At 34.0% G+C, this 27,963-nt stretch overlaps 1 protein-coding gene and 1 non-coding gene across 4 annotated transcripts; both read left to right on the forward strand.

Moving 5' to 3' along the window:
- The first annotated feature begins 754 nt into the window (after nt 1-754).
- On the forward strand, nt 755-861 carry LOC112535053. The gene has a single exon (XR_003079258.2). It is a non-coding gene; the product is annotated as a small nucleolar RNA R71 (small nucleolar RNA).
- Nucleotides 862-20,015: 19,154 nt separating this feature from the next.
- On the forward strand, nt 20,016-27,744 carry LOC8277805 (probable galacturonosyltransferase 15). Of its 3 annotated transcripts, none has more exons than XM_015719959.3 (7): nt 20,016-20,214; nt 20,294-20,679; nt 21,138-21,181; nt 22,519-22,680; nt 25,397-25,978; nt 26,081-26,383; nt 27,145-27,744. In XM_015719959.3, exons 2-7 carry the CDS (start codon nt 20,448-20,450, stop codon nt 27,427-27,429), a joined length of 1,608 nt encoding a protein of 535 aa, XP_015575445.1. In that variant the 5' UTR covers nt 20,016-20,214; nt 20,294-20,447; the 3' UTR covers nt 27,430-27,744. The 3 variants fall into 3 exon arrangements, with proteins under 3 accessions (XP_015575445.1, XP_002520380.1, XP_015575446.1); XM_002520334.4 differs by having other exon boundaries at nt 20,355-20,679; XM_015719960.3 differs by having other exon boundaries at nt 20,383-20,679.
- Nucleotides 27,745-27,963: the final 219 nt, after the last annotated feature.

A 27,963-nucleotide genomic window follows, 5' to 3' on the forward strand; every position in this document is an offset into this window, starting at 1 on the left:
TTGCCTCTCAGACAACATCTTAGAGATTTGGCCAATCTGAGTCTCCAAGTTCTGAATCGAGGCCTGCTGATTCCTAAGTGCACTATCAGTTTGCTGGAACCTCATCTCGGTAGTCGTCACAAACTTCATCATAAGCTCCTTAAAATTTGACTTATTTTCTAGTAGAGGAGGAGCTTGTGCAGGCCCAGCTGGCTATTATTACAGCTGCTGATTAAGTCTCTAAAAACTTGGTTGACCCTGGGTATTATTGTTCCTCCAACTGAAGTTGGAATGATTGCGCCACCCAAGGTTGTATGTGTTACTGTAAGGGTTGTTCTACTGCCTTGGGGCATTCCCCATATAATCAACCTGCTCAACATCAGAAGACACAGCAGAAATAAATGGAAAAGTAGAAGAAGATGAAGCAAACATACGTCCCGCAGTATAGTTCGCATTGTAGTGCGAGCCACCATAGAACTCGTAGCTAACGTTCACTGTATGAACCGGCATCTGGAGTTGATTAATATTTTTGGTTAGAAGCTCCACCTGAGCTGCCAAGGCTGCTGTAGAATCCACTTAGTTGACCAATCCCTGTCTTCCTAGTCGACTCCTAGAGGATTGCTAGTGATAATGGTTCATGGTTATTTCCTCTATCAAGTTTTGAGCGTGCTCGGGCGTTTTGCTGTTTAGCGTCCCACCTGCTGTAGTATCCACCATCTGCCTTGTCGCAAGGTTCAACCCACTGTAGAAGGTCTGAACCTACATTCACACTGGTAATCCATGATGTGGGCAGCATCTCAAAAGGTCCTTAAACCTCTCCCATGCATTGTACAAGCTTTTATCATCAAACTGCATAAAAGAAGATATGTCATTTCTAAGTTTAGCAGTTTTTGCGGGAAAAAAATACTTATACAGAAATTTTTCGGCCAACGCCTTCTAGGTAGTAATCATCTACTGTAAAAGAGATTGCAACCATCTCTTTGCTTTGTCCCTCAAGGAAAATGGAAACAATCTCAGCCGAATAGCATCATCAGTTGTTCCATTTATCTTGAATGTGTCACAAATCTCCAAGAAGTTGGAGATATGTGCATTGAGATCCTTACTAGGCAATCCTCCAAACTGCAAGCTCTATTGGATCATCTGGATAACATTAGCTTTTATCTCAAAATTGTTGGCCACTACAGTAGGTCTGACTATACTAGTTTTCATCCCATCCAAAGATGGTCGAGCAAACTCGTACATCGTCCTCTTATCGTCATCGGTCTAGAGGTTGTGGTTCTCCATCACGTTAGCTCTATAAACCTGAACTATAACTCCGACCTCCTCCTCAACTGCTTGTAAACGTCGTTTCAATAATCTAAGAGAGCGCTCCGTGTCAGATATGGGTTTTATGGGATCAGGGTTAGAGCTCCTAGTCATAAACTACCTGAAACCGACAATCTAAACAACCACCAATCAACAAAAACAATAAAATAAAGAATAAAGAATAAAATAAATAAATAAATAATGACTAAAGGAGCACAAAAACAATTCACTCTAGTTTACCATTATGGTTCCCCTAGCAACGGCACCAAAAACTTGATGGGCTACTTATGCAACCTACACCTAAGGCAGTGAACCTATCGATGCGGCCTAGCACTAGTGAGTATCAAGGTCGTATCCCTGGAGATCGGGTGAACCTAGAGTTACTACTGTTCGCTATGTTATCTAGTCTGAAATTGAGTGTGAGAAGTCTAAATTAACTAACTAATGATTACGAATGCAAATAAATAAATAAACAGTAATTGACAATTGAAAGACAACTGCAATAAGAGAAACAAACCCTAAGGGGACCTAAGTGATGGAATTCTAAAGGTTGATTTTATAAATTATTAATCTTGCTTACCCGTGCCTAAATCCTGAATCGAACTCGGTTCCTCTCTCGAGCTTACCGACTTCCTAAACCTGCACTAACCTAATGGAATCTCTTCCTATCATATTATTACAGATTAGCATTAAGCGTGATTTAGATCTATTAAGAATTGTTAATTCTTAATCCGGCGAGTGAATTAACCTTATCTTTAAGTGTTAACTACCAGTTCTTACTATTCAAATTCCAGTTGTAACAAGCATTTCTCAATGTCAAGAAACAACCCAAAAGATAATTAATTCAACGTATCAAATTAACTGAATCAAACTTTATTACTGAATAGCAAAAAGATTACAAGAATGGCAATTACAAATCTAACAACTAAATACAATCCATCAACAATAAAGACCCCAATGGGTTCAAAAGATCTAGCTACTCATGTTCATAGTTAAAGCAAAATAAAGAACAAATAAGGAAAAGAGAATTGAAGGCATGTACACCCTTCTCTTTCAAGTTGGATGAGAAACCCTAATTTTCCAATCCAAAAAATCAAACCCTAATTTGCCTCTTGAATGCTCCCAAATGTTGTTTTGATCTTCAAATCGATGTTGAAAACAATTGAGGTCTAGAAAGCAAGTGAATTGAGTGTATATTGGAATTAGGTCAGGAAAATCCAGCCCCCACTCACCAAATCGAATTTTTGCCTCTATAGTCTCTTCAGCACGGCCATAGTCAAGCTCGTGCTGGTCAGCACGGGCGGAGTCCAGGCCATGCTAAACCTAAGGGTTTTGTTGTGTTGACCTCTTCCAGGCCATGCCCAAGCCGGTGCTGAGCCACCACGGGTCGTGGTGGAGGCCATGGTGGCTATGGAAACCGTGCCAAAAGGCACTCTTAGAATGCAGCTAGTTGGCAATTCAGCACGGCCGAAGTCCAGGCCGTGCTCAACCCTCGGGGTGCTAATCCTCGTCCAATTTGATAGATTTTGGTCTGTAATCTCGTGTATTTCCCTCGATTATTGATAGTGTCCTTTGAAAATGACCTGAAATATGAAAGGAAACAAAAGACATGTGATTCTAGCATAAAACGAGATAATCATGCACAAAAATGTAAACAATTAGGCATGAAAACATGTGTAGTATGATGTCTATCATAGGACATAGTAAAATCACAACAACAGTACTAGAAGCCTCAAAGTTAAACAAAGTTCAAATAAGTACTTAAATAAATAAATTTCTCTTAGTAACATCAAAAACAAGAAAGAGCCTTTAAAGGCCCAAACAAGCAAAGTAAGATGATGTATTTTGAGCGACAACATTCTAAAATTGAAAAATATGTGTAAACCGTGTTGCTTTCTATACTTCTAATTTGATAGAAGTAGCCTGCATGAAATCTATTATCATTTTTGAAGCAATTGACTGAGTTGAAAAAATAAACAACAAAAATTAAGAACATCTACTAGACTTGGGAAAAATAGTTCAACAATCTAAAATAATGAATTAAAAGATAAATAAAAGCTAGATTCATATGCATGTGCAATTCAGTTTGCAAATCATATTACTTTAGACATATTTGGTACTAAGAAAGAGCAATACTAAATATAAAAATATTTTACCTTTTTCTCTACCTCAGATACCATAACTTTGAGAAGCAGCCATTTCAGAGAATATTGACTACACCATCGACTCAATCTCAGATTTCTTCATGTAGGAGGACATGTCAGCTTACATTTTAGTTAAGACTTCTTCTCGAATCTCATCTTAAATTTTTGCTTGAATTTTATCATGTATTTCAGTCTGAATCTCCTCTCGCATTCGTGCCTTGATAGTTTTTATCGCCCTTGCAACTTGTGCTTGAGTAAATTCTTGAGTTATAGCCTTTACAGGTTTAGAGCCTCACTCTTGCCCTCGAATATAGCCAGATTTCTCACCAACCATCATACGAAAAGCTTGATCTCTTGTTATTTGAGTAACACTGTCTCATTTTTCCTCTCTCTCTTCCAGTTGGTCAGAGATAATCTCAACTACACTCTCCTGCATAATAACAAGAGTTCACCATATGTATCCATCTCATTTTATTTTCCATAAAATGATTAACTAAAAGAAAAGGTAGTAAAAATTTATTTAATAACTACACAGTTCCTTAACAAGCATGAAACAAGAAGCAAAAACAGAAAATTGATGCTCATATAAATCTCTTCAGAGCGACGATCCTCCCAAGTACCATTAGACTGCATATGAGTCATTTTCCAAAGCTGCATCAAGTTATTTTGCAGTTGCTTCTTACTATAAAACACATACATAAGCAGAAAGTAATTTAAATATTGAATAAATTAAATTGTTGCAACAAGTGAGTAAAAGGAAATCATCAAAAGTAACTTTATACCATAGCATGGTTAATTGCTTGAAAGGACTTTCAACTACAAATGTAGTTCACAATTTGTTGAGCATGACTTTTTTTATTTCTTATACTTCTAGCCTATATGAAAATTTAAAAATTAAGGATCAAAAGAAAAATATTAACAATAAATTTAATATCAAAATAATTAAAATCTTTAAAAATAAAAAGAAAGAAACCTTAAACTCTTCCATGCCAAAATATTCAACAACCTCTTTCCAAACTTTATCAATTGTATCTTGATAACGAATTTGAAGGCGCTCTTCATCCATCTCAAACTTTTAATAGTGCTTATGCAATCTAGCATGCCAAGTCCTAATGACCAGATCTGTAAACCCGTAACCGGCACTAGGGAATGGGTAGGCTTAAGGCCACCAAATTCCGTAGTAAGCCTGACTATTCACTAACTCAATCAAATTGAAATCCGAACTCAATCCAAAGCTCTTTTTCCACAATTAACCTTAAATCAACGAATACTATAAATTAAATTCGGTCCGCCAGCATAATTAGGCGAGACTTGAATTTATATAAAATTTAAAACTGATAAGTCTAAAATTTCTACTGCAAAAAATCTAGAATTTTAAAAGTTAACATACTAATGAATTCAGTTACATCCAACCCGAGGATGAAGGAGTGGGGCTGCTAGAGAAAATAACTGTTGAAAACTAACCACACTTGAAAATAGTGAAATTGAGAATGTTAGTCTCGAGAGTGAGTTAAAATCATATATTCCAAAATGAATATAAATACTTCAATAAAATATTTGTTTCATTAAAATAAAATAGTGTCATGCTATGTTTCCGTAAAATAAAATAAAATAAATTTTATTTCATACCACAAGACGGAGTACCTCAGTAGAACCTTAGCCCCAATACCAACAGTTTAATCTTTGTACAAGTGAAATTGAGACTGTCAATCTCGAGAGTGAGTTAAAATCATATATCCCAAAATGAATATAAATACTTCAATAAGACATTTGTTTAATTAAAATCAAATAGTGTCATGCTATGCTTCTGTAAAATAAAATAAAATAAATTTTATTTCATACCATGAGACAGAGTACCTCAGTAGAACCCTAGCCCCAATACTAACAGTCTCAACTCTCTCATTCCAACAAAACTAGCGCCCAGAGAGCGAAGCTCGACCAGGGTCCTTAGATCTAGTCCGGTCACTTAATTATCACTAACAGTCTTAGCCTTTCGGCTCTCTTACTCCAATAAGACTAGCACCCAGAGAGCGAAGCTCGACCAGGGTCCTTAAGTCCAGTCTGGTTACTTAAATTTCCAAACAAGCCGGCGCCCAGAGAGCAATGCTCGACCAGAGCAAGTCCTAAATTTATCTTTTTAAATTTACCCTTTTACTACCTGTCTCAGATTCATATCGGTGCGCACGCGGTCCTGATGCAACCCATCAGGTGGCATGTTCTACTGTCATTCCATCCTGAGTCAACATGAAATCAATAAAATCATAATGCAGAAAATGAAACATATATCAATAGTGAATAAATAAATAATTAAAATATTAATTCATGTAATCGGAACTATTTCATAAAATCTTAGCATGACACATGTAAACAGACATATGACTTTAACTCACAGTTCTGACAACCTTCTAGCTCTGCTCCGATGCCTCGGGTGGAGCGAGCCGAACTAACGGATTATCTAATCACGAAAAATAATTCAATCAATAACATTAAAACAATTGAAATTAACCCTAGGTCTAGATTCCTAGGACTGACTGTCTAAAAATTTTAACTCGAGTAAATTCTACCGAAAATTCGGCAGAACCTCCCCTAAGCACGGACGTCTACTTCAAATATTCCAATAATTTATTTAACGGGAGTCGGGCCACCACACTAGATTATTTTTCCCGACTTCGCCACATAACACAATCACGATAACTGGCAGACGGTCCGACAATTATTTTAACTAATAACCCTCACATAATTTTTTTCTAATATTCAAGAAACAATTAAACACATAATCTTCATTAATAAACTCTAAAATCTACGGGCCAGAGAATTACCGAGATGGTTGATCATTCGGTCGACTCGCCTCCAACCGCCAGAGTCCGATTGACGATCCGAACATGCATAAAGACTAGAGACAACACGCTGATGACGATCCTAGCTTCCGATCTTTCGATCCGACTTTATCATCTAGAGAGATTTACGGATGATCTCGGTCGTCGATTTTCGAATGGAGTTCGATTGCCACGAAACCGGTGCCATTGGAAAGCTTGAGCCAAGAAGAGTTCGGATATATCCTCTGATCGACCATCCCTCACCAGAAAAGCCCAAAAACTCTGGCTGCCTCCCATTTTCTCTCTCCACTGTGAACTTCTAACTCCAGCCACCATTTGCGTCGCCGCTGCTCCAAAAAGGAAGCCCATACTCAGGTGAATCGATCGCCACCCGAGTCGGCTGCCAAAGCTATTAGAAACGCCACACACGGTGTTGACAACCGACACCTCTCTCTCTTTTTCTTGCTGCCGACGCCACCGCCATTCACTGTCGCCTTGCTCGCCGACACCGGCCGCACCCAGACGGTCGGCCATCGATGACCACACAGCCTTCCCCCGCTCGGTCTCCTCTCTCCCCGATCTCCTTCCCCTTTTCTTCTTCTCTATACCGACATTTATTCCCTGAACTTTTTTTTTATCATTTAGTCCCTTAACTTCTTTAATCACTAACAATTTCATCTTATAAAATTTCTTATTAACCCTTCAACTTTTCTTTAGCTTTTCATTTAAGCCCCTAACTATTTAATTTGGGCCAAAAATAGAATTATTGAAAATATAGTACCCTTGCTTTTAAATGTGAAATTACTAAAATACCTCTACCGACACCTTTAATTATGAAAATACCAACTATACAAATTTCATTTAAAATCCTAAATTAAAATAATTATATTTTTAATTCTTATTCCAAAATTAGTTGTCAATTTAATCCTAACACTTAATTAATTTAATTAATCAATTTTAACTAGTTTTCAATTAAAATTAACACCATTAGCTAATTAAAATTTTCATTCTTAAATAAATTCTTTTATAAAATATTATTTACTAATTCTTTTATAACTCTCAAATATAAAATTTAATTCATATACTCATAAAGGGAGAAAATTTAGTGACCAAAAATATAATTTATTGCCCAAAGAATTTACTTAATTAATTTCTTGAAAATCAAACTAATTAGACATAGAAAAATAACTCCCTTATTTTTATCTAGCATTGAAATTTTATTTTTAAATCATCCCAAATAAATAAATTAATAATAAAGTAATATTAAATTAAATAAAAACTCGTTTATTAATTATTACTAATATTATAACTATTATTAAAAAAAATTCGGGTATTACAGAGATCACTAGCAGCTAAATATATAGTATTCTCAATAATTTTCGAGTCGCTGAATACAAAATGCTCCTAAAAATACAATTGACAATTACAATTGAAAGAAAGGTAAGTTTAACAATAAAAGATGAGACAAAAAATTACGATTAAAAAATAAAGGTAAGTTTTTTTCACCCTCATGAGTGCAACAATCTTCTCTTTAACTAATTTGGATACTTTTTTCCACCTTTTGACATTTAATGGTGCATCTTGTCGTACCTTAACACCAACTTTAAAGATAAAGAAATTAAAAAATATAAAAAAATACAACTGATTAAGGAAAACCATGCAGAATAAAAATATAGAATTATTAAAAGAATATATAATGTATCTTATCGTACCTTAACACCAAGTTTGGATATAAAATTTTCAACATTGATACCAATAGCTCGCAGTTTTGTCTCTAGTATTAATACTGGTAACTCCACATCAATACTTTTAACCTTCCTTGCAATTGCAATTCCTTTTGTAGACTCTCTTCCTTTCCTTTTTTAAATTATAGTACCTAGAAAAAAAGATTTAAATAATAAAAAATAAATAAGTTATAGTATAAGAAAAAAACATAATAAAGGAGACAATAAAAATAAAACTACTACTAAATGCTTTAGGAATCCCTCCTTGTGACCTTGGAGTTCTTTTCATCATTCCATATGTGCTACTACCTGTTTGGGGAGTACGTATTGATATTCTTGGAGTCTTTCTGCCCATATTATTGTTGTTGAATTAGAATATTAGAATTATTGCTACTGAATATTAGAATTATATTTTGGAAGTATCTATCTGAAGTACATACTTTTGATAACACAAGTAAAGAAAACATATAATAAGAAAACAAATGAGACATCATTATCAACATTTAGTGATTTTAAACACCAAACTAGTCAAATAATAAACTCATCATCTATCAATGTCATCAAAAACTTTCATATTGTCAAATAAGACTTCATCATCAACATCATCATCTATGTTTGTATTTGTGTCTTTATCATCATCAACCAATTTTTGCTCTTAAATCAAAATATTCTCATAAATATAGGAACTTTTAACATCATCTCTACACAAAGCACATAAGTTATCTGATAATATATAACGCTATAAGTTTCAGTAATTGGCAATTCATTGTCTTAATATGGCTCTATATCAATAGGTCGATCATGTACTTCAATATCCATAAACTCAAGTGGCAAATCATAGTAGTTTTGAGGCTTTATTCTTACTATTAAATGCAATTAGGATTTAGAACATCCTTCACATAATAAGCTTGGTTCGCTTGACATGTTAGGACAAATGGTTCATTAATCTTAAGTTTGTGCATCATATTAATCCTAGCCATTTATGTCCTTCTTATACCTCTTGGTTTGATTTTTTCCTCTAGGAGGAATATCAAACCAATCACCTTTAAATAATACGACCCGATTACCAAAGGTGTATTGTAACTCCATAATTGGTGTAAGTACATCATAAAACTCCAAGTTGCCAGTTGATCCATCACCCTTAACAATGATTATGTTTTTTTTTCTTTTAAATATCTCTTGTTCTCTTGTGCAAAACTTGTACCCATTGATAAAGTAGCCTCTATAGCAACAAACTCGTTTGTCCGGTCCTCGAGCTAATGACAAAAGCTCTTATTCACCTCTCCATTTCATTTATTATATAATTATATGACCTAAAAGCAAATTTATATAAAAATTAATATACAATCCATAATATACTATAAAAATGTGTCTTGTTGTAATATACTTACATGGCTTTCAAATCATCGAGAGAATTCTCCTTATGCCTTTGATCCACATTTCTTAGATCAACTAAAGTAAGTTCTTCTTTGTATTTTCTACATAGACAATAAATATGTTGTTATCTTCTATCTTATACACAAATGAAAAGTTATCACCTTAATTGGGCCTAAACCCTAAAATTCAATTAGACTAGTGGGTTTTGGTATGTTTAGTTAGGATTTGAACTTAGTTAGGGTTGAGATCACAATAAATAGGCCTTCTCATAACAAGTAGTCTAATAGGCTTAAAGGCTAGAATCTAAAGAGCATAACATGTAATTGGGCTAGAATAGGTGGACCTTCTACATAATTGGTTAGTAAGTTAGATTAATAACCTAAATATGGGTTATGCTTGAAAAAACATAGGCTAGGTTTAAGTGTATTTTGTGTTATTTTAGCATGCTTGTGTATAAATTGATTGCATTTATAGGGAATACTTTGTTAAACAATAAATTTAAAGACTAATATACTAAATAAGGATGTTAGCTTTCGGATCCATCTCTGGACTCTATGGTGTAAGCTTCCTTATGGAATTTGAGAAATGCCACTTATTAATAAAAGTATTCTGGTGATTACCCAGGTAGGGACTCCCATCTCTGTGCTAGTCTCAATGATTAGTTAGCATATTCTCGATTAGGTTGAAAAGCCTTACAAGGCCGTAGTTACCTGAAACCGCTGCCCATACCCATACTTGGTAAAAGAAATCCTGTCAAAAGATGCCGCTAAGATCTCATAATTGGAGGAAAGTGAGTTTTCTGAGCCAATCAACCTGGACTGTCTTAAGAAATACTATGTATAAAAAATAAATATATAATAGAAAAAAAGCATACTAGTCGGAAAATCCTAAGAAGAGCTGGTCAGACAAAAATCAAGGCAATGAGAGAAAATAATCTGTTAGTAAATATGAAAAGACTAGCTGATGGCAATAAGAAATCAAAATGTACCCATTTGGACCTCCATTAAATGAATAAAGTGTGTGGAATTCTTATCAAATGTACTATATATATCTGTTTATTCCTTTACATACTAACTGAAAGGAAAAACTAAACCAAAGTACTAAGCAAAAAGAATGAGATCTAAAAAGAAATATATTTTTTATTTCCTTCTATTTGCATTTGCATCTGCATATTTAGAATGGGCAGCTAACTCTCCGGTCCTTTTAAACCTCGCAAATCTAAGAGAAGTGGTAATCTGAAGCTCGACCTGAGCTTTGTAGTTATCGTTTGTGATTAGATTGCCTTTGAAGTCAAGGTTGTGCTCTTTGTCCATGGCGAGGCTAGAGTCTCTCCATCTTGTCTAGGAAATCTTGTCTAAATGAGAAGCCTTCAAGTTCATGAGGAAATTTTAAAATCCGTTGCTTTTGCCTATACTAGCAGCAAAGTCTTGAGAGTGTATAGAAAGTGGATGCCCGTAATCCAGGTGAAGGCACACAGTCGATGCATACCTTTATTGTGACATGCCTGATTCTCCACTAATACCAGCGAATAAGTGTATTAGGAATTCCCTTCATCCAAGAAATCCAGCCATCATGGTCCCGCTGAGTGATAACTAGTCAAACTTGTAGGTGCTTCAGCTTGTATTTATCAATGTTCCTTGGTATGCTCAGTATTTGAAGCTTTTCGTGCAACCAAATTTGCAAAAATAAAAAAAACTAAGTTGAAAATTCGAAAGGGCGGTTTAAGCAAAAACAAAGTATGCTAAGTTGAAAACTCAAAAGGGCAACTTAGGAAAAAGTTAAGGCATAAATAATAAAGGAAAAAAAGATTTAGTTATATACCTGTAAGAGAATGAGGCTGCCTCCAAACTGTTGATGGGTTTTATATATATATAACCCAATAATGCTTTCAGCCAAGATGATGGGTATAGGATCTACTCCATGCTCCACTTGACTAATGATGCCAACAATCCTAATATCTCCCTACTTGACGTAAAATTAACATAAATTGAGTATAAAGGCAAAAGCTCAGCATTCAATCAAAGTAGGTGAAACTCTTTCTTTCTTCTCACAATAAGAAATTAGAGAATTAAGGGTAATGAGCTCACTAACAGAATGGAAAAGGACTTCAGCTAGGGGCATGTCAAGTAGCTCCACTAATTTGCCAAGAAAGGGATCATCAAGCTTTAGCAAAGTAATCAGATGAGGAGAATCCATAAGGCCTCTAAGAATGGCATAAAATTCCTCAATCATAGGGCACAGTTCTTGTCCATTAAATCTAAAAATATGGTCTCTCAAACACCAAAAGTTAATAGCAGAATGAAGAAACCGATAATCAAGTTTGGTATGTTGCATGGCTTTAAAGGACGAAAGATAAAATTTTCCAAGTTTAATCCAATCATCACCAGTTATGGTTTTGAGAAGAGTTTGTAGGCTCTTAGCACTCTTTGAGACATGCTTTTTTTGACTTTTGAAGATGAAAATCGAGTATAGGGAAGTGTGTATTTATAGGCCTAAAATCAGAGTTAAATTTGGACTCTGCAACCGCAAAGCTAAATCGGCTTAGCACACAGCCAATCGGCTGTGTGATGTCATCATGCATTTTTTTTACTTTTTAAGGGCTTTTTAGGCATTCTCTCAATCTCTAATTATGTGTAAATCCAAAATATGTAATATAGTGAAGAAATTAAAAGTAAGGAAGGGACTTTAACACTAAAAAGCACAAAAGTTTTATACATCTTCAAAAGATTCAAGGTCTACATAAAGAAATATGGCAAAAGTGGGTATAAGCAATTAAAAGCTGGGTTTATCTCCCGAATCTCTGAATCCCATCGTCTGAATCAGTGTCCATCCCTTGAGTCTGCAAGGTAGACAGCTAAAGCGTCAGAGTGTTGATCCTGCTTTGCTGAGCATTAATCTGACATTACCGATCGTTCACCTGTCCTTGCAACCTTTCATGGTCTCTTTGAGGAAAATAGAAAAGGAGATTTTTTAATATGTGCGTACATGCATACATACTGTATTTCATAATACATTTTTCCTACCCGCCAGTCCTCACCGAGGATAAAGAATTGCCTCATCACAGCACCGACCAATTGATGTACATGCTCAAATTGGTCTTGTTGAACTTATGTAATTATCATTATGTGTTACTAACTTTTTAGGAAAAGAAATGTGAAAACGTAAAGGAGAATGTTACTTACGTGTGTACAGGTACTCAAAGTAAACTCTAGCGGAAGACAGTGCTCCATGGCAAGTTGATGCTTTATCGCATCATGAGGACTCTAGTATGAGACCATCGGGTCTTGAAGGAATGGCATGCTCCCTAGAATCACGTCTACTACAATAGTAGGAGGTGCTTCGGAGGTAGCACCAGTAGAGGAACCCGAGATGGAGGATGGCTTGGAGCATCAGGCAAATCGCCTCTCTGTTGGCTTAGGAATAGGATGGGCATGGCGGATGAACTTTAGACAAAACAGTTGGGTAAATAAGCAAAATAAAGAAAGATAAAAGATTCAATAAAATAAGTCAGAAAAAGTACTTGAGCCCATGATGTCATCATCAAATGACATAGTCCCTAACAACTAAGGAATAAAGGAAGCATAGTCCATCCTCTGAGACCAGATAATGAGATCATTGGTCTAATCATATCCCACTAAACATGTCGTTAGCTCCTCTCCAATGAGATCTACTCTCCAAAACATAGAGAGGGGTAGAGGCAAGAGGACTCGGGTCTATTAGGGCCTTGCTCCCACCCATAAATCCTCTCGCCTAAACACCATGCTCGACAGGCAAGCCTAACTAACAGGATCCTCCTATGCTTGAGGTCAGCAACAAATAACACGTAGGGCCTAGTGACAGTGTTCCCCTAGCCAATCGCTTTGGATTTGTAAATTGGAAAGGCAAGTAACTTAATGCAAAAGTTGCAAATATGACTAATAAATTTTTGTTTACTTTGTCCCAGGTTAGGGAGTTGATCCACATGGGATGCACGTGAATCTGGGCGTACTCTAATGGAGCACTCCTGCTCTAACCCTAGTAACTCAAGCAAGGGAAGGCTTACCTGCAAAACAGAAGTCAATAGTCATGATACAAATAAAAAAGGAAGGGGGCAGGAATAAAAGTATAGCAGAACTTATGTGCACGGTATGCCAAAAGTTGCAAATCCTCTTACTCCTACAGACGATAATGTCCATCTGATGGTATAGATAAGTGAGAGTTGTAGATCCCCAATTGTTGGAGGAAACCTTATCTAAATCCTATAAAAGGGCCATATAGTGGAAGTTCAATGAATTTCCTAAGTCACTGAATAAGGTGGTTCGAAAAGATATACTAGGAAGGCCCTGTCCATTTGATCCATCTCTCAAGCATTATGAGGCATGAAGCCTTTCTAATGGAGAGGAACGCTATAGTAAGCAATACAACGAGTGTTTTTGTACACTGATAAGAATCCAAGTAAGTCCGTGATATAGCACTCCTAGACTTAGAGCGTTGATCATGAATGGCATCATAAAAAGGGATAGGGATACCCGAGAAGTTTATCCCTGTGATAGCAATAAAAGAGAGAGGCGACAGTGTCAACTCATTGACTGGAGTGTGGAAAGTGTGAGTAGTGTTCGTCCACCTCTCGAGCAACGAGTATATATAAGTATGATCCTTCCTCCTAGTAACAGATGGAAGTGTAGCCACAAATCAACGAAAGCCAATATCATTGATCCTAGCCTGGACAAAGCTTTGGAGCTCATCAAACCACTCATAGGCCCTGTAGAAATTTTTGGCGAACCGGATCAATACAAAATCACTCTGAAAAAGCGGAAACATGGGTATTAAATACAATTCATGCACAAAAAGACTCCAAAGAGGCAAGTATAACACTTATCTATTGCTGTTTTATGTTAAAAAGCCTCAAAAACCCAGTTTCAGCCCATGCACGGTTGATTCAAATGTCAGTGCCAATTCGGCTCAACACAAAGTCGATCAGTTGTGCGCACAGCCAAATAGGCGCTAAATAGAATCGGTCGAATTTGTAGGTTGGGGCAGACAACTTTTTCAACTTTTTCAAAAAGTTATCATGCATATTGAGCAAATAATGCGTGTATTTAATATGTAAGTGACAAGATACAAAGTTGAAAGCTGGAAAAATACCTCTTCGACGGCCGAAAATACCCGGTAAGTGTTTAATTTTTCTAAAAGAGGAACTTCCTCTCCTTTTACAGGTCCTAAGTCATTTCGACAGGAAATCAGTGGTGAGAACTCCCAATTGGATACAATCGAGGTATGCCCAAAGAATCTAAAAGTTGAGACTGCCATTTTAAGACTGGTTTTATAAAATTCAGTTATGAATTGGCTAAGAAATTGAAGAAAAAGCAAAATAAGGTTTCAGAGAAAGCAAAAGTGAAAATGGGATAAGGTGGTGTATAAATAAGAATGAAGGTATATATAAGCCTTGAAGAGGGTAAAAGTATCATTTAGACCCCTAGCCCCATTGAAAATTATATTTCAGTCTTTAAATAAACTAAAATCCAACACGAGCTCTCATGAGGCACATTGAGAGCTAGTTTGCATCACGACGCGAAAATCATCAAAAATTACATTTTAGTCCTTCAATGGGCCAAATACCAACACAGCTTCCAAAGAATGTCAGTTGAGTCAGATCGCACCCTGAGTTGAGAATTTCTAATCAAAAGCACTCAAAAGTGGAAAATTACTTGATTCAAAGTGGTAAAACTATGAAAAATAGCTAAAAGGAAGTCTTTGCAAAAGTAAAATCAATGGGTGTCGCTCCCATATCGACGGGTGTGGTACCCATATCAAAGGGTGTGGCTCCTATATCGATAGGCGTGGTTCCTATATCCATGAGCGTAGTTCCCAAATCGGCAGGCGTGGTTTCTAAATTGGCAGGCGTGGTTCCTAAATCGACGAGCGTGGTTCCTAAATTCAAGCAGACAAAGTCCTTAAATTTTAAGTAGGCGTAATATCCACATCAAATCAAATTCCTTCTTGAGCTTATAGGGCGTGGCTTCTATAACTCATCAAGATATCCTTTTTTCCATTGATATTATGATTTGTCTTAATTTATTTAAACACATGCATACTTATAAATTTCGACAAACTGAGCGCAGTTGTCAGCACTCATTTTCTTAACTAGATATCAAGGAAATTATGAAAAATCCGATGATGAAAGTCACTACTTTTCTCGAGTCTTGGAGATTAAAAAGGGGTGAATATAAGAGAAGGATGTGATTAATTAGACTTAGAATTACTCTTCTACAATTGATAAAAAATAAAATTTGAGGGTAAAATAATAATTCTTACAAGTTTAGGGACTAAATTATTGAGATTTTCAGAATATTTGCTCCATAGAGCCAATCGGCTCTCTATACAGCCAAATCAAATCTACACAAAACCGATCAGCTTAGCATAGAGCTGATTAGCTTTATACGGGCTTATTGGCTATTTTTCGAGTTTTCATGCCATTTTATTTGTATTTTCGATCCAAAGTGCCAAAATTGATAAAAATAAATTTTTAGAGAGTATTTATGATAATTATTGAGATTTTTAAATATTTATTGATAATAATTATTTGAAATTAAAAATAATTCTCTTTTTATTTGAATTAATATAATAAAGGAGAGGATAATTATAACCTTTTTTTTAATAATTAAATAATTATCAACATCTCCTAAGGTTCCCTAACCCTACTCCTATAAATAGAGTAGTATGCCCTAGGTCTAGGGTTAGCTACATTTTATTTAAACAACAAAGCTGAAAAACTAGAGCAAAAAAATTGCATTGATATATAAAGAGGAAACCTATAGCACGCCACTAAGAAAGAACTCCCAAATTAGAAAACTCATTGAAAAACGACATAGATTTTTCTGAAAACCCAAAAAAGACAAAACTGGATTCTCATCCCCTCTTTGATTCAACAACTTCCTCATCTCTTGAGACTCATAAAATGACAATTAACAGTGACAACCTAAGGATTCCCTACATCAACATCATCAACATCTCTTCTTTCTTTACTACTAATTTTATTTGTATATATAAAAAAACATATTAGGAATTTTTTTAATGTTTTATTCTATATATAACTCATATTATTATATTAGAATTCCATTCTGTTTAGTATGCTAATTTTATTGGGTCTTGAATTTAATAATAAGAACACCTAGAATTAAAATTTGATTTAATTAGAATTTTAAATTTGATTCGTTAATAATAAATATAATTAGGTTATATTTTTATTTTTTTGTTAATTACACCTATTCTAACTAATTTCTTTTCCTTTTGTGTATGTAAAAATCTGTTCTAGATGTAAAAATTGAGGAGAAAATGCAAAAGACTACTCCAAGCCTCCAGAGTCGATCGGCTCCATGCAGAGTCGATTCGCCTTGAGTCGATGGGCTGTATACGTTATTAAGCTGATTTTTTATTTTTTTGACGTATTTTAGCAATTTCTTATAGTGCGACTTAGTTTTAAGATTTTCTTTACGTTGTTAGTTGTAAGTGGATTGTAATAGCTGGATTTATTTTATGATTGCCTAATTAAAATTTGTCAGATAAACTTAGGCCTTAAAATTGGACCTGACATGAAAATTTCAGTCAATTAGCTTAATTAAGATTGTAATTGGGCTTTAATTTAAAATTCATATAGACTTAATGAGCTTTGTCATGCTTAATTAGGTTAAATTGGACCATATTAGATTTAGGAATTGAATTGAACCTTTTCATAAAAAGTAGTCAATTAGGTTTAAAGATTGAAAATAAAAAGCATAATCTGTAATTGAGCTATACTAGGTAGGGCATTGTATATAATTAATTAATAAGTTAGACTAATAACTTTGATTCTATAGGTTGAGTTTTAATAAAAATGAGCTAGATTTAGGTGGACCTCACATGTTGTAATGCATGATGTGTGAAAATATTTATGTTGCATTTCTAGAGAATAGCCTATTAAATAATAAAATTAAAAATAAATATACACAAATAAAGAATTTGGTTTCTAAATCTATTTCTGGATTTTGTGATGTAAGCTTTCTTATGAAATCGAAAAATATTATTTATTTGTAAAAGTGGCTCTATTATCCAAGTGGCAACTTTCATCTCAATGCTGGTCTCTATGACTAATTAGCATATTCTCGATTAGATTGAAAAGCCTTATAGTATCATAGTCGCTAAAGACACTTAAATGCGAATCCAAAACTGCCGTCCACATATGCCAAATTACTTTTTAGTTTAAAACTTATAAAAAACTTCTCTAACTCCCAGAGAAATAACCAACACAAAGAAAAGTTAAGGCGGTCAAAATTTCTATCAATAGAATCCCAAAAGATTATTAAAAATGTACAAGTCCGTTTTGCACGAAATTTTTCAAATCATATTATCACATGATGAAACATATTGTAAAAAGATCTTCATGGTGAAATTTGTTTCTTTACATATTAAATAAAAAAGCATACATTTAAGTCATTAAAATATATATATATATATATATATATATATATATATATATATATTTTTAATTTTTAATCTAAAATTTAATTATACAATCAACAAAATAACTTAAAGCAGTCGGAAATCGGAAAACAACTTAAATATGAGCTGATAGTATTTATAACTATTGGAGTATGTGTGTGTCTGCCCAATAAGATTTATATTCTATCTCTTATAGTCTAATGCACAGCAAATCTAGGATCTACAAATGATTTTTCGAGCCCTTTGTTGCCATTCACGAACACTGAATTTGACTTTTTGGGCCAAATTGCAATTCCACAATTTAGAAACTCTTGCGAATGGAAGTGGTAACCAAGAGCATGCAGTCTTTTCATTTTGTTTTCAGTAGAGAGAAAAAAGAAACTTGATATATTATTTCTACATATGTATTTTGTCTACTAACTAATATAAAATTTCGAGTCAATTGAAATTCTTGTGGATAAAACTATTATATTATATTACTTCTTATTTGATATACGAATTTTATTTACTAATATAAATCCTTCAAACATGTTGAGCGTCCATGGTGTCCCACTTTGGACCAAAGCCCAAAGTCCAACAATATCCAAAATTGTTTTCAAATATAAACAATACTAATACTGAAAATTAATATTATTCAATAATACAAAAAATAATCATAGAGAAAAAAGAATTCTTTCTTAATTAATCAACATAAAAAATGGTTATAAAAATTAATACAATTCTTAAAAAACTTTTTATCTTTCTCTTTAGTTTCTCTCTAATAATAGAAGGTCAGAAAGAAAATAATAAATTTATCAACATTGTTATTCTAATTTATGGTAAAATAGATATTACATTTAAATCTTTACCCACTTAAGCACTCTATTAAATGTATTAAAATCCAAATTACCCAAATATTGGCATATCACTTGCAATTAGGTTCAATCTTATACGATAATCCATAATAAATAATTATTCACATATTCAAAATTCGGTTAATGATGTAAGTGGTTGATATTGGCTTACAATCTTCTAAGAATAAGAGTTTTCCTCTAGAAATCCAAAAGTTAAGTTTCATGCTAAAAATAGGACGTTAAAGAAATTACGGATTAAATTGAAATTATTTTTCAATTCTGAGCTAAATTGAAAAGATAATTAAAAATATGCGAATAAAAATAAATAAGATAGTTAAGTTTTGGATCAAAGATCAAATATCCTCTTTAAATTTATATTTAAGGGTCAAATAAGTTTAATTTAACTATTTTAATAAATAGATTAATAATTTCTATTTAAAAGCTAAATAGATTCAAATTTTGATTGAAACTGATGAAATTGATGGCAACGGTGTTAATAATAGTTTGACAAAATCGACGGCGATAGTAAAATAAAAATAATAATTATTGATTATTAATTATTAATTTTTAATAATATATTAAGTATTTAATATATAAAATATTAAAAACTTAAATTTAATTTTTTAAATATCAATAATTTATATTTATTTAAATTTATTTTATTTAACTAATTTAAATAATAAATATAATAGATAATATTTATAATTTTTTTAAAATTTAAATCTATTTAACTACTAAATAAAAATTATAAATTTATTTATTAAAATAATTAAAATTAAATTTATTTATTAAAATAATTAAAATTAAATTTATTTGGTTCTAAACTAAATTTGAAACAGCATGCGGGTCATTTTAACGTTGTGATATTGGTAGTACCCCTCTCAAAAGCCTTTTCCAAACAGAAAATCTTGGTTGGATTGTCTTAAAGATAAAGTCTATTTTTCTTTTAAATTAATAAATAAATAAATAAATTGCACCTTTAGTTTTCCCTCTCTCCAAACAGTAAGTTTCTAAAAGTAGGGTTGCTGTTGTTTAAAAGAAAGTATGTATTTCAGATTGGAATAATATTTATATTAATTATCCACACAGAATAAAACTGGGAAAAAGAAATGTCAAACAGAATTAATTACCACGTCCCTCTGTGGGCTGTGGTCATGAAACCCCATGAACTGAAGAATACGTTAACGTCACATCCATAACCTGTCGGTGAAAGCAAAGGTTAAATCTGTAAATTAATAGAAATTGAACAGGCGAAAATTACAAAAATAATTAAATAATTAAATAAAACACCCAACCAAACTGACTCGAAAAGCATTTTCCCAATAGAAATTATTGCAAATCTATTATTTTCCCGCGGCTTTGAACGCGGCATTTATTTTGGCTTTTCTCTCTCTGTCCCATTTTTATTTTTACATTAAGAGAAAAAAAAAACAGAAACTATTTTTGTTTTGTTTCGCCAACTAGAATTTTGTGACAGTAGCTCAGCGTGATCCCATCTTCCACTACTTACTCTCCCTGATTCTATCTCACTTATTCACTCTCTTTCACTCCACAGCAACAGAAGTCAAGCTCGTGATAGGTAATCTTTAATTTTTTTTTTCTTTCAAGAATGTCATTCTTGTTATTGAAATGGCATTAATTAATACTCTACAATAAAGAATTGTTCTGGGTCCTTTTTTTTTTTTCTTTCTTTTCTCCTTTTTATGATGTGATGCTCAGAGTAAAGAATGGGGATACTGTTTGTTAGAATCTTGTGATGGAATTGGAGGTGAAGTGCGAGAAAGTAGCATGGGGAAGTGGTAGATAATCGAGATGAAGTTTTATATATCGACGACTGGGATTAAAAGAGTTACGATATCAAACCCTGGTTGTGGCGGAGGAGGAGGAGGGAAAGGATCATCGATTAAGGTGGCGGCCGGTCGCCGGATATCTGGCCGGACATTATTGCCGGTTTTGCTGGTTCTTGCAATCGTTTTGCCCTTTCTTTTCGTTAGAATTGCGTTTTTGGTGCTTGAGTCTGCCTCTGCTTGCAATTCTTCTGTAGGTAAATTAATTCAATACCAAGATTCTTACTCTCCAGTCTTTCTGTTTTCTCTTTCTTACTTTTTTTTTTCTGTTAAATTCTCATTAAAATTCTTAAATTCTTTTTTCTATCTTAAATGTTCTTGAATTTTGATTTTGTGGTTTAAAAGTTTTTTATTGCCTAATTTTATTTAAAAACTTAACGTAAAGAAAAAGAAATAAAAAATTTTAGATAAAAATGCTCTTTGATATCAAATTTTAGATAAAATTTTAAAGATATTAATAAAAACAAACTTAAATTCAGGAACTTTGATTGAAATTAATCTAAAGATTATGCTTTGCTGCTACGGTTGTAAATTGTGCTTTTTCTATTTGTACATTTTGGGGATCTCGATTTTTGTGGCTGTTCCATTCCTTTCACTCTCAACTCCGTTTTCTAATGTATATTATTATTTTTTAATTTTTCTATTGTTTTTACAGACTGCAGGCCATGGAGATTTTTCGGCGGGAGTGACACATCAATGGTAAGTAAATTTTGTTTTCTTAATTTTAATGGTTAATGACAAAATTGCCCTTGTCATTTTCGTTTATTTCCCTGTTTGCCAAGTGTTCCTGCTGTGTGAAAATTAGGAATACTGTACTTGCGTACAATTTTCAACCATCAATGGTAATTGGCAATCTACCATTAACTGCCACGTGCATTTATTGGCACCAATTGTGAATGGGTATTTATTAATTGGAAGGGGTGATCCAGTACCTTTTACATGTACCCTTTAAAAAGAATGAGGGAGTAAAGATTTTATCATGTAAAATATTGATAGTATTGAAGGGCATTTTGGTCCTATAAATCTAATTTACAAAATGTATAACCTAAAGTTTTATCCATTTTGTTAGTCTGTATTTTATGATAAGTGCTTTGTCTTGTACTATTTTATTTAGTGCATTAAAAATAGGCAAACCCATTGTTTCTTCAATCATGCCAAAATCCGTCATTTGGGTCCAGTCACCACTCATCTCTTACATGAAATGTCCTTTTTAAGGGGATGGTCCCCTGATAAAATTTATGTTTTACTGTGTTATAAAGTTTTCTTCTAAGTAATTTTAAAACATTATTCAAAATGTTTTGGTTCATTGAGATTTTATTCACTTTTTAAAAAAAAATGTTTACCTACTTCAAAAGTATATATTTCTTATTATTAAATATATCAAATGGTTTATTAGGTTTCAATTTATTCATATCTAAGATGTTAGTTTAAAAGGAAGCCTTGTTAGTTGGGATGAAAAAAATGAGAGTGGATAGCTAGCAATTTTTATGTAATGAAAAGGAAAACTTCCCCTAAGATTACAAATGGCATTCTTGTTAAACCAGAGATTGATGTGATGGCATTTTGGTCTGGCGTATTATTTTCAGCTTAGACACCCACCTCTAAAAATGGTCTGTCTTAATTTATAGCCAACGATTATAAATATTAAAATAAAGGAAAATTGGTGAGTATGGATAAAACTCATTTTTGGGATTGTCGGTATTTCTTTGTTGCTTTCAGGTCCACGTGGCCAGTTGTCTAGCAATCATAATATTCTCCTCCAACTTGAACTTTATTAAATCACAATGAAATTCAATTATTGGTGGGGTGTGGAATTTTGCTATTGTCAATTTTACCATTGAGAACTCCAAAATGATTGGGGGGCATGTCTTGGGGTGGAAGAAGAAAAAAGAAACGGAGAACTTTTGGTATTGTCAGCTTAATGTCAGCAAAACGTCAACACGTTATAATTACATCTAACGGCTAAAATACCAAGAATTTTATGTAATGCTGTTGTTGCTGTGGTTGTTGCATGTACCTAACCATCATGTAAACAGAAGCTGAGAGAAGAGCTGACAAGAGCGTTGTTGGAGGCAAAGGAGAGTGGCATTGATGATGAAAAAATGGATGATTCAACAGCATCATTCAACGAGCTTGTGAAGGAAATGACGTCTACCAGGCAAGACATAAAGGCTTTTGCTTTCAGGACTAAGGCCATGGTACGTCTCTCTATGTACACTTCAAATGTATTACTACTCTTGCATTGTTATGCCCTCTACTTGTCTTTTCCTTATGTAATGTTTTGTTTAGCTTTTGGTTATTCTTATTCACTTCAAATTATTTTCAATGGCAATTGGATGGGTGGGTATATCTCTTTTATGCAAATTGAATTCAGTACTTGAATTGGTAAAAGTCTTGCTAATTCTGCTACTCCATTCTGGTTTTAATAGTTAGATGCGTACTTTATTTGACATTATTATATGAGAAGCTGAGCAATTGAACATAATACAATATGAATAGTCCTTCTAATTATAGTCAGCACTTTGGTAAAATTGATATATGATATTTTAATTAGCTGTTTGGTCAGCATTCAAAATGCTGTAATGCTTGTTTTCCTGCATTCACATGTTAGCTATTTGCATTGGAATGAGTTTTAGCTTTTGAAGAGGATAATGAGGGGAGATATTAGACCGTATAAGGAAATTGATAATAAAATCTCAACAAATTTCAAACCATTTTAATATGTTATCTTTCTCATGGCGTTTTTGTTGCTTTGTGAGAATAATTCTTTTCTCAATGTATGACAAGACATGTACTTCCAAAGTCCTTATCTGTCCCACTATTTGAGTTTGACTTATGGCCAACTTTCTAGAACCTAGAACTATAAGAAAGTTTTCTAGCAAGAGTTGGTAATTATTATTATTTTTATTATTGTTGTTGCTGCTGTTGTTATTGTAATAAATTCTCTTGGTTCATAAGCATATAGGAGTTCTGCTAGGAAGCATAAGGATGAATTGGCTGGTAATAATTTGTACCATCACAAGGATGATTGGAAGTTCTTTTTGCTCTGATTAAGTTATCAAGGCTTCTTTTGCATCACTTGTTATAATCTAAAATTGCTTAGGCATCTTTTACATGAATTATCACAATCCTAATCTGATGCTAACTTTTGTTAGGTCCACATCAGGACTAAGGACCACTGGGTTTGGGCATCAAAAGTAGTCTATTTGGTTGCATAATTATGCTCTAAAGTTCTTGTCATCTTGTTTAAAGTTACTGTGTAGTTCATTATGGAATAAAGTGATTTGAAAGAGATTTAACACAATTAGGTTCAAGAAAGAGATTAGACGGATGTTAGGTATGCCTGTTTGATCAATCTTTATCACTGAGATTGACATTTGAGCTCGGCAAAATTAAGTTGAACATTAGATGATATGGTTCCTCGTCATCCTCCTTTGACAGGTATTGCTACTAATACTAAATTATGTACTTCTTGTAATAAATTTATTGAATCAATATGCATATACTTGTGGGAAAAGATGATGCAACTAGGATTAACATTTCAGGGTGGCAGATATTTTACATGTTTATTCATATTATGATCCATGCAAAAGTACACTCACAATTGTTAACTCAACAATAGTTTCTACCCTATATGTTTACATATATATAGGGAGGAGACAAAATCTCAAGTACATAGGCAATAAAAGAAATGTATAAAAAGTTAACATTGGTATTTTATTGAATGGGCTATGCAAGTGATGAACATGTGCAGGTGCTTAATGTTCTAATCCAATATAAATAGTGAAATGTGTTTATTTTTGCTCATTCTTAGACTGATTAGTCAACTTGTGACACTATATGAGTTATCTGGGATAGAACATGATTATCTTGGCCATAATCATCCTGATACATAGAATGTAAACGTGAGTAAGATAGACCTGAACTTGTGGTTCAGCTCATGTAATGTTCACTTGTCCTGTCTAATTTTGTTACCCCTAAATGTGACACGTTTGCAGATCTAGCCATAAAGGGTAAAGAATTTCCAGGTTGTAGCCTGGTCTTGTAGGCTTATCGAGAAATGGCATCCATCTATTATGGGATAGGATGGAGTGTGCAATAATCTGATTTGTCAAAATATGCAAGGTGGATGGTTGTAAAGTTCTATATAATGTTGTACTCCCCAGGTTATCAAGAAGCCTCATTTTGCTGATCAATAAATTTTCCATCTTCTGATTTGGTCAAACTGTTAATGTGAAAATTACCGAGGTGCTCTCCTTGTGATTATCCTCTCACTTAGAGAAGTCATATCTCCTCCTCCCTAGCCTTTCGTTTTACTGTGATTTCCATACACGAATTAAGTGCTATATATTTGATTTGCTACCCTTCATAATCAGTGAGATGATATTTCACAATGTGCAAATGGTTGATCAGGGAGAAACATAGGTTCTGATAGAACTAGCATGTTCTGGGAATTAGCAGGTTTGGATTATCCATAATGTCAATTACTTGAGAATCTTCAGTCTGATAACATTGTTTTACTCATGGTATAAAGCACTTTGAATGCATGGCCTGAATGCCAATTTATTATACTAGTGAGGCTAAATATTAGGGTTTTACATGTCTTTAGTGGATGTTCTTGGATCTGCATGCATATTTTTGGTTTGCTGTGGGGATCCGTGTGTTAGCCCCTTTTCTTGGTAAAGAAATGACAATGTATTGTGCTACTATGTATGATTGCTATAATTAGTTCTCGACTTTTCTCTCCTAATGGTTTCTGTGAAACTTAATTAGAACCATTGACCAGGCAAGATAATGTCATTGATTAATAACCTCTTTTCAGTCTTTTACAAACAGCTTTTGCATCAGTGTTGTGTCATCTAGTAGTCATTCTCTTATGAGTTGGAGGAATTAACTTTTTGTCTAACATTGCAGCTATCGAAAATGGAACACAAGGTGCAGTTAGCCAGACAGCGAGAATCGATTTTCTGGCATTTAGCTTCACATGGCATTCCAAAAAGCTTACATTGCCTTTGCCTCAAATTGTCTGAGGAGTATGCAGTAAATGCAATAGCTAGATCTCGTTTACCTCCACCTGAATATGTTTCTCGCTTGGCAGACCCTTCCTTTCATCATGTTGTTCTCATAACTGATAATGTACTTGCTGCCTCCGTTGTCATCTCTTCTACAGTCCAAAATTCACTGAGCCCTGAAAAGTTGGTGTTCCACATAATCACTGACAAGAAAACATATACTCCCATGCATGCATGGTTTGCTATTAATACTATTAAATCAGCAGCTGTGGAAATTAAGGGATTGCACCAATATGACTGGTCCGAGGAAGTGAACATTGGAGTTAAAGAGATGTTAGAGACCCATCGCCTTATTTGGAGCCATTACTACACCAATATGAAAGAAGAAGACTTTCTACATGAGGGAGAGCACAAAAGAAGTTTGGAGGCTTTAAGCCCTAGCTGTCTTTCCCTTTTGAATCATCTCCGAATTTATCTCCCTGAGGTATTACTCAAAAAATTCATTCTACGTTTGCATGGATGATGTTGAATGTATGGAAAATTTAATAATGATAGATCTATCATTTGACTTTGATGGGTCACGCAGCTGTTTCCAGATCTCAACAAGATAGTATTCTTGGATGATGATGTAGTGGTGCAACATGATATATCATCTTTGTGGGAAATGGATCTCAATGAGAAAGTTGTTGGTGCTGTTGTTGATTCATGGTGTGGTGAAAACTGCTGCCCAGCAAGAAGATATAAAGATTATTTGAATTTTTCTCACTCAATAATTTCATCCAACTTGGATCCTGAACGTTGTGCTTGGCTTTATGGCATGAATGTGTTTGATCTTGACACTTGGAGGAGAGCCAATATCACTAGAAATTACCATAAATGGTTGAAACATGTAAGTAATATCTCCCTTCTCCATTCAGAAAGCTTCATTAGATTGTCTTCTATTGCAATTCATATTTTTCTCTAGGTGAATGTGGCAACATTTGTCTATTTGTTCTTATTCTTTTTCTTTTTCTGTGAATTCTTCATAAAGAATTTTGTTAGATTGAGATGCAGAAGCTAAATTTACAGTGTACAATACCGATTTTTATCTTACTGATACTTTGAGTTATATAGCATGCATCTGCATAGAAGCACCAGCAATCACACACATTGGCTTTATAATAAAAGAGATGCAATAATCATTGTTATATAGCTTGAAAATTGGTACTTAGAGAGTTAGATTATTTGTGTTGTAGAAAACTTGCATATCTCATGAGACCCAGTTCCAACACGTATTTTATGGTGCAACTGTAGATGCCAATCCAATTCAACTTAATCTACTCTTAATCTACTTGGAGAAGGGTACATGTATCATTTTTCTGCATTATTCTTCATTTAAAGCCATATTAAAAATCCTGGCAATTTACCATTAAGATAGATGAAGTTATTTACTGAATATGCTTTCTGTAACCTCCTCCATCCAAGTGGCTTGGCTGTGTATACAATCCCGGCCTGGTGAAAACCATTAACAGGAGAGTTTCAGGCTGCATTTGCAGACAGCAGAAACTATAAAACTTGAATCTTATTTTACACTCTGATAGCTTCATAACATCCTTTATTGTGTGCATATCATTTTTCTGTTGCACTAAAGGTTCAATATCTTTTTTCCAGAGCCGCAAATCTGGACTAGATTTATGGCAACCAGGGGTGCTTCCACCAGCCTTGCTTGCTTTTGAGGGTCATGTGCATCCTATTGACCCTTCGTGGCATCTGGCTGGACTTGGTCGTAAGCCCCCAGAAGTTCGCAGAGAGATCTTGGAAACTGCTGCTATTTTACATTTTAATGGACCTGCAAAACCCTGGCTTGAGATTGGGTTCCCAGAGGTACAAAGCTTATGGATTAAACATGTAAATTTCTCAAATGAATTTATTAGGAAATGTAGAATTGCCGGGTGAAGAGGACGAAGTGCTCTCACCCCTCTCATTTTGATCTAAAAAATCAAACCGGTGACATAGCATGAGCCCCAGAGGGAAGAAGGTTTTGCCTTCAGTCTCTGCTTACACTGCTCTCCACAATATGGTAGTGGTTATTTCTTGTCCATAATACAATATAGCTGAAGGTACCACGCAGTACACTATAGGTCAAGTTCTTCAACCTAAAAGAGAGAACGATCATGGATTTTAGCCTTTTGACATATATTGTATATTAATTTTTAACCAGGTGATTCAAATCAGTTAAATCAATTGTGGATATTATTATTATTATTATTATTCCCATTGCAGTTCCCTTTCTCCTCCTTTATTTTGCATTTTCCAAGTCATAGATGCATGTAGAGGGCATTGACTGGATACATTATCTGCCATTGAGCAGTTCTGTTTGTCTAGCTCTGGTTAATTGAAAGCTCAACCTTAGTAGTCGGCAGGCGGATAGCCTCGAACTCGAGTCCTGCCCATCATGTCCTATATTAATGTCTCATAAATGCGCCCTTC

The sequence above is a fragment of the Ricinus communis genome, chromosome 5, assembly GCF_019578655.1.
Source record: "Ricinus communis isolate WT05 ecotype wild-type chromosome 5, ASM1957865v1, whole genome shotgun sequence".
NCBI classification, from domain to species: domain Eukaryota; kingdom Viridiplantae; phylum Streptophyta; class Magnoliopsida; order Malpighiales; family Euphorbiaceae; genus Ricinus; species Ricinus communis.

Coding starts and splice junctions, on each gene's coding strand:
- LOC8277805 (XM_015719959.3), top strand. CDS start 20,448: ATGAAGTTTTATATATCGACGACTGGGATTAAAAGAGTTACGATATCA. Junction 21,182..22,518: donor GCGGGAGTGACACATCAATG/GTAAGTAAATTT, acceptor TCATGTAAACAG/AAGCTGAGAGAAGAGCTGAC. Junction 22,681..25,396: donor CTTTCAGGACTAAGGCCATG/GTACGTCTCTCT, acceptor CTAACATTGCAG/CTATCGAAAATGGAACACAA.